Source organism: Thamnophis elegans, chromosome 7, assembly GCF_009769535.1.
Source record: "Thamnophis elegans isolate rThaEle1 chromosome 7, rThaEle1.pri, whole genome shotgun sequence".
NCBI lineage: Eukaryota > Metazoa > Chordata > Lepidosauria > Squamata > Colubridae > Thamnophis > Thamnophis elegans.
The window spans coordinates 79,353,314-79,363,847 of NC_045547.1; the positions used below are offsets into that span (position 1 = coordinate 79,353,314).

At 43.5% G+C, this 10,534-nt stretch overlaps 1 protein-coding gene across 1 annotated transcript; it reads right to left on the reverse strand.

The window, feature by feature from the left end:
• Positions 1–831: 831 nt before the first annotated feature.
• Positions 832–10,009, reverse strand: SYPL1 (synaptophysin like 1). Its single transcript, XM_032222157.1, has 5 exons — positions 9,826–10,009; positions 5,693–5,811; positions 3,125–3,329; positions 2,586–2,774; positions 832–1,088 (listed from the first exon to the last, which is right to left on the reverse strand). Exons 1-5 carry the CDS (start codon positions 9,892–9,894, stop codon positions 960–962), a joined length of 711 nt encoding a protein of 236 aa, XP_032078048.1. The 5' UTR covers positions 9,895–10,009; the 3' UTR covers positions 832–959.
• Positions 10,010–10,534: the final 525 nt, after the last annotated feature.

The window sequence follows — 10,534 nt, forward strand, 5'->3', positions numbered from 1 at the left end:
ATGAAATCGAGTTGCGGCCAAAAATTGAGTCTGGGAGCATCACACACAGCCCTCCCGAGTTCCCTTTTCGCTGACAGAAGCACCGCGGGTCAGTCCTTGGCTGAATGAAATTGAGTTTGACACCCCTGTGTTTCACTGTACAATATTTTCAGGACAACAGGCCCAATTTCTAGAAATGTCAATTTATTAGGTGGACTGAATCTAACGTGCAGGAGTATGAAAGACTATGCTCGAATGTATTAAGCATCCATGTTTTAAACAGTCAAACGTAGAAGTAACGGATAGCTTTCTAAAGGCTTGAATCCTTCCCTCGTTATAACTTGCATTCTCAAGATCAGAGAGAACTTTTCCAACTTAAAATAGATCCCCGGGGATCATTTGATCATCAAATCAAAACGGTTAGAATTACCTCAGTTATTAATCACAGAGTATTCAAGCTGTATCTTTTTTTTTTCCAATAGTAGCAGTTGAACAATTTACACTGAAATCGCAAATACAAAAAATAATAATAATAATAATAATACCTTTTTAGCGCAGAAGAAACTTTTTAAATCCGGCAACGGTTTAAACAGACAGTGAATTTGCCAAATCCTAATCCTCAATAGAATGCACAAACAATTATTTCAAGTCTCTCTTTATGACAAAACGTTAAGTAGAGTACAACATGAATAGGATTATACAGGCAAAGAATTGTCAAATGCAGTTTGTCACTACAACGGAAACGTATTGTGTCCCGAAGAATTCTTTTCTAAGATGACAACACTGTCCAAGCCTTTGAGTCAAATATTCATTTAAGGTTAATAAATTCTTTCAAAAGACTCATTTCCTACCTACACCGGGATTTTTCTTCCAAATTGTACATTTGCTAAAGTTAATGGTAAAATATTTTCGAAATACAGTGCATTCAAACTTGTCAACAAAATGAAACACGCGCCCGCTTAGCTTCAATCTGTAACTGTTCAGATTCCTGATGTTGGTGGGTAGAATCCTGGCTTTGGAGAATTACTGTTAGATTTGTGCAGACTAGTCTCCTTATATACAAACCAAGCATTTCCACCCCACAGAATCATATTCACCAAGCCAAACACCTGGAGGAACAGAGAGGTCTTAATTAGTTTGGTGTTATAATTGAATCAATGCACACTTTACACAATTTCTAAGGGGACCGAGGCTTCCCAAGAACATGAAACAAACTCTTAGTCTCGACAAAAAAAAAACTTTTTATTAATTGACTGTGAATTCTTCTCATTCACATCCAGCAAAATCTTTCGTGGGAGGATTTACAGTCACAGACTTTCTCTGGCTTGGAGAGCTGCCAGGCTGATCTCTGCAGAACTTGGCAAGGAGTCTCCCAATTAAGCGAACTAATGGTCTCCTGCAAACTCCACTCCCCCTTCGCTCCTCTTGTATCTCCTCTGGGAGGGGCCATTCATCGTCCATCTGTGGCCTTACTCCCAAGTCGACCCCTGTTCTTTAGCTGTTCCCTTCGTCTGGCAACTGCACTCTGCACATACCAGAGGTGGGTTCCTACCAGTTCGCACCTATTTGGTAGAACCGGTTCGTCAAATCTACCGAACCGGTTGGAAGAGGTTCCACCAGACCCGGAAAGCAGGCCACACCTACAGAAGAGGTTCCAAAAATTTTTTGAAACCCACCACTGGTCCTTGGATATGATTATTCTACACTATCATGCTCCTATGTATAAAACTCAGTGCCTCTGTGAAAGGTAAGGATGACTACTGCGTTTATGGCACAATCAGAACATTGCGTGTGTTGAAGTTGTTTTAACACAAACCAAAGATGCCTTTTAAAAAGCAAGTTTACATCCTATTCTTATGCAGGCCAGTGCTGTGTGTGAGGTAATTTAAGGGGGTTCTGACAAGTGTCGTCGGCATCTTCATATCCGGTCACATGGGCGGCAAGCCACTCCCATCCGGTCACATGGGCGGCAAGCCACTCCCACAAAGGAGGCCACACCCACAGAGTAGGTTCGAACAATTTTTGAAACCCACCACTGGCACATACATACACTGGGAACAGGCTACATGGCCCGTTTTGGAATGCAGGGCCCTCATGGAGGCTCGGCGAGGGCGAAAAACGGGCCTACTGGAAGTTTGGGACGGCCAGGAACGGGTCCATTTCTGGCCTTCAGAGGGCCTCCGGAGCCTGGGGGGGGCTGTTTTCGCCCTCCCAGAGGCTTGAGGAAAGCCTCCGGAGCTGGGGAGGGCAAAAACACCCCCCTCATCGCCATGGTGTAGGAGGCTAACTACATGGCCCCGCCCACCTAGCAACTGGGCAGAGAACCCGTTAACTGAAGTTTTTGCAGCCCATCCCTGCTGGGAACCCCAGTCCTTCCTCTTTCTCCTTCTTTTCCTCCTCCTCTTCCTCCTCTCCGCAAACCCTATTCCCTTCTAGCCCTGAAGGTGTTACCTGCTATGGTAATGAAACGTCTGTAACAAAACCACCAAGCGGAGAGAGAGCACCAAGGAGCCCTCATTTCAACCCTGAGCGACAGATGTCAAAACAAGATACACACCCACCCACCCACCCACCCCGTGAAACCATACTTGACAGGGTGTACATACCACAGACACATTCAAACTTCCCATGCTGGTAACGGAAGCAAATGCGCAGGAGGAGTCCACCATTTTGCACACCGGTATTTCTTCCACAATGCGGTAACCGGTCGATATTTTGATATCCACGAGAGCTTTGGCCCAGGCAGCCGTGCTGACCAGCCACAGGAAGGCAGCGCAGAGCGTGAAAATGTAATCCTGGAAGCCGAGAGAAGGACGTTAATCCGTTTTGTGTGTGGATCCAAGCTGCAGATTACAGAACCAAAAGAACTAGTGGAAACTCAAATCCTTTGGCCACCTAATGAGAAGGAAGAAGGACTCCCTGGAGAAGAGCCTCATGCTGGGAACGACGGAGGACAAAAGAAGAAGGGGACGGCAGAGAAGGAGGTGGCTGGATGGAGTCACCGAAGCAGTCGGCGTGAGCTTCAATGGACTCCGGAGGATGGTGGAGGACAGGAAGGCCTGCAGGAACGTTGTCCATAGGGTTGCAATGGGTCGGACACAACTTCGCAACTAACAACAACAACAACTGAATCTTAGCCACTTACGATCATTGGGAAATTGCTACCATTCCGATAGGCGTGCATGTAGCCAAGGTAAAACACCAGGGCCATCATGCAATAGAAGAAGATCAGGACTCCAAAGGTGACGAAAAACTGGGCCGAGGAGGAGAAGTTGCCCACCAGGTAGATATCTGTCCAGGTGCCGTTGCATCGGGTGGGATCTGGCGAAGTGAATACAACTGTGTTCAACCTGCACAAACAGAAATTGGAGAACGTCCGAGCAGTATCCAGATTGTCTACTCATCTAAAAACATATAAGGAGTGTTAGGAATATAATCTTAACGGTTGGGTTGGCAATGTATAAATCATGTAACAATTGTAGACCTGTTTCTTTAAATCATACGGTAAAATGTGATTGGTTGCTGTTTTTCCTCAATCGGCCATAAGAGGGAGCCAGAATGACTGTTAGCTCTCTGTCTCTGTTAGATGCTGGGCTGATCTGATCTGAGTGTTTTGGAAGCTGGCTGTTAGAAAGTGCCGTGAGCTATTTTAAGTTTTGCAACATAACTCTCACAACGCTTCGTTGAACGTACTCGCTCTCCCAATGGGGAGCTTATCTAACAAGGAGACCTATGACTTTATGGGCCACAATTGAGCCCAACATCCTTGTTGGTAAGCAAGACAGTTGTCTGGGGAACTGCGCCCCATTTTACGACCTAAAATGGGGCAAAACTCACTATCTGACTTAGCAACAGAAAAAAATTGGCCACAACTGCAGTCATAAATCAAGGATTACTTATATTTCTTAACTGTATTTAAGCATATATAGTATTTACTTTGTAATACAATTACTGTCTGTTTTATGGAAAAAGAAAGAGAGAGAGGCAGTTAGGAAAGTAGGCAGTCAGTCAGTCAGACAGAGATACAGAGATAAATATAGAAAGAAAGAAAGAAAGAAAGAAAGAAAGAAAGAAAGAAAGAAAGAAAGAAAGAAAGAAAGACAGAGAGAGAGAGATACAGATTCACACACACACACACACATACAGAGGCAGATAGGCAGGCAGGCAGGCAGAGATATAGATAAATATAGATGATAATGATAGATGATAAATAGATAGATAGATAGATAGATAGATAGATAGATAGATAGATAGATAGATGATAGATGATAGATAGATAGATAGATAGATAGATAGATAGATAGATAGATAGATAGATAGATAGATAGATAGATAGATACAGACACAGAGAGAGAGAGAGCCAGGCAGAGATATAAAGAGAGAGAGAGAGAGAGAGAGAGAGAGAGAGAGAGATACACACACAAACACACACACACACACACACACACACACAAACACAGAAGCAGATAGGCAGGCAGGCAGGCAGGCAGAGATATAGAGATAAATATAGATGATAGATAGATGATAGATGATAGATGATAGATGATAGATAGATAGATAGATAGATAGATAGATAGATAGATAGATAGATGAAAGATAGATAGATAGATAGATAGATAGATAGATAGATAGATAGATAGATAGATAGATAGATAGATAGATACAGATACAGAGAGAGAGAGAGAGAGAGAGAGAGAGCCAGGCAGAGATATAAAGATATAGAGATAGATAGATAGACATACAAACACACACACACACACACACACACACACACACACAAACACAGAAGCAGATAGGCAGGCAGGCAGGCAGAGATATAGAGATAAATATAGATGATAGATAGATGATAGATGATCGATAGATAGATAGATAGATAGATAGATAGATAGATAGATAGATACAGACATAGAGAGAGAGAGAGAGCCAGGCAGAGATATAAAGATATAGAGATAGATAGGTAGATAGATAGATAGATAGATAGATAGATAGATAGATAGATAGATAGATAGATAGATAGATAGATAGATAGATACAGATACAGAGAGAGAGAGAGAGAGAGAGAGAGAGAGCCAGGCAGAGATATAAAGATATAGAGATAGATAGATAGATAGACATACAAACACACACACACACACACACACACACACACACACACAAACACAGAAGCAGATAGGCAGGCAGGCAGGCAGAGATATAGAGATAAATATAGATGATAGATGATAGATAGATAGATAGATAGATAGATAGATAGATAGATAGATAGATACAGACACAGAGAGAGAGAGAGAGCCAGGCAGAGATATAAAGATATAGAGATAGATAGGTAGATAGATAGATAGATAGATAGATAGATAGATGATAGATAGATAGATAGATAGATAGATAGATAGATAGATAGATAGATAGATAGATAGATAGATAGATACAGACACAGAGAGAGAGAGAGCCAGGCAGAGATATAAAGATATAGAGATAGATAGGTAGGTAGGTAGGTAGGTAGAGAGAGAGAGAGACAGACAGACAGACAGACAGACAGACAGACAGACAGACAGACAGCGAGACAGACAGAGAAACAGACAGACAGAGACAGTAGATATAAAATAAAATAAGATTCTCAGAGGAGTCCATGGACAAACCATAATGAGAAAAAAACCCCAGTTCCCACTCATAATCCTGAGGGGATCCACACAGAAGAAACGCCGGAGGAACTCACCTGAAAGGATAACTGAAAGAGGCGGTTATTGTTTTATTCACCACGCCGTGACAGGAGACCAGAAGCGTGGTCACCCCCTTGTACCCTCCACAAGAAGCGAACGCAAACACCGCAAAGAGCTGTCGGGGGGAAAAATAACATCCGGATTCTAGCATTTCCTTCGCAGAGACAAGAGGATAACCGCGAAGAACGATCCGCTTATCAAAATCCCAGCTGCCTTTTTTTTAATTCGAAGGCTCAAGAAATGACATTCAAAGTCAGCTTGTGGGGTGAAAAACAATTCCCACAAGTACAAATTGGGGTGCCTGAACAAGAAATATTTAGCCTTAAAAAAACCAGCTCAAGACTATGACGTAAAATAATACAGGAGATCGAATTATAACAGTCCGTTTAATGACCATTGAAAGTTACAACAGCGCCAAAGTGGTTTATGACCGTTTTTCGCACTTACGACCGTTGGTGACGCAATTTATCTTTGGATGCTTGGCAACTGACTCATATTTATGACGGTTGCAGTGTCCCGGGATTGCGTGTCCCCCCATTTGCGACCTTCGGTCAAGTCAATGGGGAAGCTAGATTCGCTTAACAACCCGTGCGGCTAATTTAACAACTGAAGTGATTCACTTAACAAATGTGGCCAGAAAAGTCATAAAAACGGGGCAAAGCTCACTTAACAAATGTCTCACTTAGCAACATAAATGTTGGCCTCCATTGTGGTCGTAGGTCGAGGACGACCTGTAATAGGGACTAGATTTCCACAATTTATTCACAATAATTCCTTTTGCTGGACTTTGATTTAGCACAGCGCTGCTAACCTTTTTGTTGTCACATGCTGTGCGCGTGTGCGCCCGCACCCATAATGCAATGCATGTGTGACACACACACAAACATCCCGTGCCACTGGTGGGTTGTAGGCGATACGCCCCAGTACAGGCATAACGGAGCCTGTCCAGAGCACCGGATATCGTTCCGATACGGTGCTCCAGAGGACCCGCCCGCCCGAGCTCCTTTGGCGCTTCCGCGCATGCGCATAGCACATACAGCACCTGCGCGACACTCCATGTGGACGCTATTGGACCCGTTCTAACCATACCAGTTGGAACAGCCCCGCCACTGCCCCGCCCTCCTGTGCATACACACACAACCCACCCACCCCACATGTGTGTGAGAGACCCCCACACACACACTGGGCTTAGTAAGCCTCCCTGCAGCCTCCTGGGACCAAATACAAGCTACCCATAATGCAATGAATGCACAACCTGCCCCCCCCATGCATGCGCACACAGCACCCCCGTACGACCCCCCCATGCATGTGTGTGCAACCCCCACCCGCATGCATGCACATCTCCCGCATGTGCCCTGTTCCCTGCGCATGTGTGGCAGAGACCTGAAAATCAGCTGGCCGGGAGGAGGCGCATAGGCAGTGCAGCTGAGTTGGGGTAATAGCTCACAAGTCAGTGCGACATGGATGTGTGTGCCACTTCGGGCACGCATGCCATAGGTTCACATCACGGATTTAGCAACTTGTGTAAACCTAGACACCACGGTCTCTAGTTCAGGTGGTGGTACCAAGCCATCCAGTTGTACTTTGCAAATAAACCATGGTTAAAACACAGTTATGCAAAATGACTGGACCTAATGAGGGTTAATGGATTAAAATGTAATGTAAACTCAGCCCCATTTGATTAAAAATGCCCTTTAGGGTGTAGAAATCAGGAACAAGAATAGTATTCATGTTTGTTCTTTTGCAAGACGTCAGATATTTTGCTGGGGTTTTAATGCTTAATCTGGATTTCGCAGATGATTGGATTGCACTTTAATATCAAATGATTTCGCACATTAGCCATTTTGTCTAGAATTAAAATTACAACAACATTTGGTCTGTGCTAAATTTATACAACAGATTATGCTACTTTGTGAGTTTGTGAGGCTATGACTTAACCTGATGCATGTACCAAGCTGTGGCCTACAAACCATTATTTATGGTTTATCAGGGGCTGCGACACACCACAGCCTATCGTGATGCAGGATCCCAGCTTATAGGCCGTCAAAATAAGATCTCAGCATGTGCACATCCCACGAGTAACCTGGTTTTTGTCAGAAATATTTGCCAGCCGTAAAATACGAAAAAGTTGTGCAGTGCGATGCAGCAATTTTAACACAACCTGCAGCTGAAAACATGTTCTAAGCTTTAAGCTTTTGCAAATACCAAGACATTACTACACAACGGTTTAGATTAGGAGGGATTCCACACTGGAAGTAGCTACTAAGGTTGACAGCAAATCTCCTTCTCCCCCTTTACTCCCTCCTCTTTCGTCTTTTATTATCCTATCACTCTATTCTCAATCCTTTTATTTTTCATTGTTTAATTCTATTTCTTTTGCAACTGTTATTGTTTAAACTTATCTTCCTTTCTCCCGTTGTTGTAAGCTGCCTGGAGTACCAGCAGCACAACAGCAAGAGAAATTTTACATCCATAAAAGACAAAGGTTCCCCTTACACATATGTGCTAATCGTTCCTGACTCTAGGGGGCGGTGCTCATCTCTGTTTCAAAGCCGAAGAGCCAGCACTGTCCGAAGACGTCTCCGTGGCCATGTGGCCGGCATGACTCAACGCCAAAGGCGCACGGAACGCTGTTCCCTTCCCACCAAAGGTGGTTCCTGTTTTTCTACTTGCATTTTTACATGCTGAAGGAGTATATGAATCAATATTGGCTATTGGCTTTCATTATGAATTGCTTATGTTACTATATAATTGTTACTGATTAAACCAATATTTGCTGTTTGCTTCTGATATGAAAATACTGCTAGAAATCATTTATTAAGGATTAAGCGTTGTTGTTGGCTCCCGCTTATATTATTGTATACCGTCAGAAATGAGTTGTTGTTTTCTAGCCTAGCAAATTGTAACCTTAGTAGTGGATGGCATTACTGCAAATGTCATCTCTCTGCTGCATCTCGCTTCTATTCTTGGCTTCAAAGCTAGGCGCTTTCTTGAAAACATAGGAGAAATTGTTACATGGGAATATCAGGTATCCCATAGATAAAGGAACCAAAGTAGGGAGTTTTCTTGGCTCATAAATCCTTAAAGCCTTCTGCCAAAAAAAAATAATTTGGCAAAGGGGGGCTGCCACCCCCTACACAGGCTATAGGGATACTCCATAGATAAAGTAGACAGAGAGAGGAGCTTGAACAAGAGGATGCTTTAAAGATCACATTGGTAACGACTCTTTCTCTCTGATTGGATAAACTTTGTTTCTACCTGCCTAAAATGTACATAATGCTCTGCGCCACTCTTGCAGGGAGTGGCTATTCCATACATGAATTTTGTTTGTATGTTTGGATATAGTTATATTGCTATGGCTATAAATAAAAGCTGATACTTTTTGCAAGCCTCGTCTCCACTCTCCTTGGCATTTCAGTGGCTCCGGGAAACTGCTGGAACCTTACAATGCTTTCGAACTGCTAGGTTGGCAGAAGCTGGGACAAGTAATGGGAGCTCACTCCATTATGCGGCGCTAGGGATTCGAACCGCCAAACTGCCGACTTTTCTGATCAACAAGTTCAGCATCTTAGCCACTGAGCCACTGCGTCTCTATAACATGCACACAAATAAAGGGATAAATTTTCCTACCATTTAACATTTTGAATTAAGAGCCATATGTCTATTCGCGTGGATTCTCTTGGAAGAGAATACATATTCTAAGGGGATTTTATAGACCAGACAGGGGGGTGGGGGGTGGGATAGTAATAAACTCAGTTAAACTGTGGCCTAGGAAAAGAAAGCTGAAACTATCATAGCATTTCTGGAGCAGAGAAAGAAAAGAAAAAAATACAGGCCTCACAGCCTTTTCGGCCTAGAAAAACTTTGGTATCTTATTCTACTAAAGTTTTGCAAGAGAGAAGCTACTTATCTCTACCACCATTTATTCCACATTAAAATTGAATTAATCCAAATTTACCCAAAGGAGGAAAGTTTGCAAGACCCTAAATTACAGTTGCTAGATTTTTGTGGTTCAGGACGTCTTGCAAATAGAGCTTTGGAGGTGCATATTCACACCCACCCACCCAAGAGTTTGCAGAAGACATCTTCAAGAGAAGCCACGCAAGGGTTCCTTCTCAAACCAACTCACCCACTCAAGAAGTTTGATGAAACCTAGAGGCTCTTTGAGGGGACCAAGGTCCAGGTGAAAATCACTCATGTTCTGCAAGAGGAGGAAGAGGAGGAAGAAGAAGAGAGATCAGGGCAAAGAGATGGTAGGATCAAGAAGATGGAACTTCAACTCAGCCTTGTCTCCAAGGTCTCTGTTCTTCTCTGGAGGAGAAGGTGGACCTCTTTGGTCCTATAGAACCTGCCGCCTTGGGCTCCACCCACATCCCTCAGCCAATAGGATGCATTCTCCTCCTTTCCCCAACTGTTATCTCACAATGGGCTGGGAGAAGATCAGTGGGACCTACAAAATAACAAGAGTTGGAAGGCTCCTTGTAGGTAATCCACCATCACCACCACCAGAAGACCCTGCCTACACCATGTTCTGACTGATGGCAGCCCAGTCTCTTCTCGAAAGCTTCCAGTGATGAAGCTCCCAGAGACCCAACCTGGAATTAAGGAGAAATTTCCTGGCATGTTAGGACAATTCACCAGTGGAATGACTTGCCACCAGAAGTTGTGAATTGAGGTTTTTTTCCCCCCAAAGAAGATATTGAACAAGCCCTTGTCTGGAACGGTATAGGGTTTCCTGCCTGAGCAGGGGGTTGGACTAGAAGACCTTCCAAGGTCCCTTCCAACTCTGTAATTCTGTTATTTGTTATCTGTTATTCTGAAGGCAACATCTGTACCGC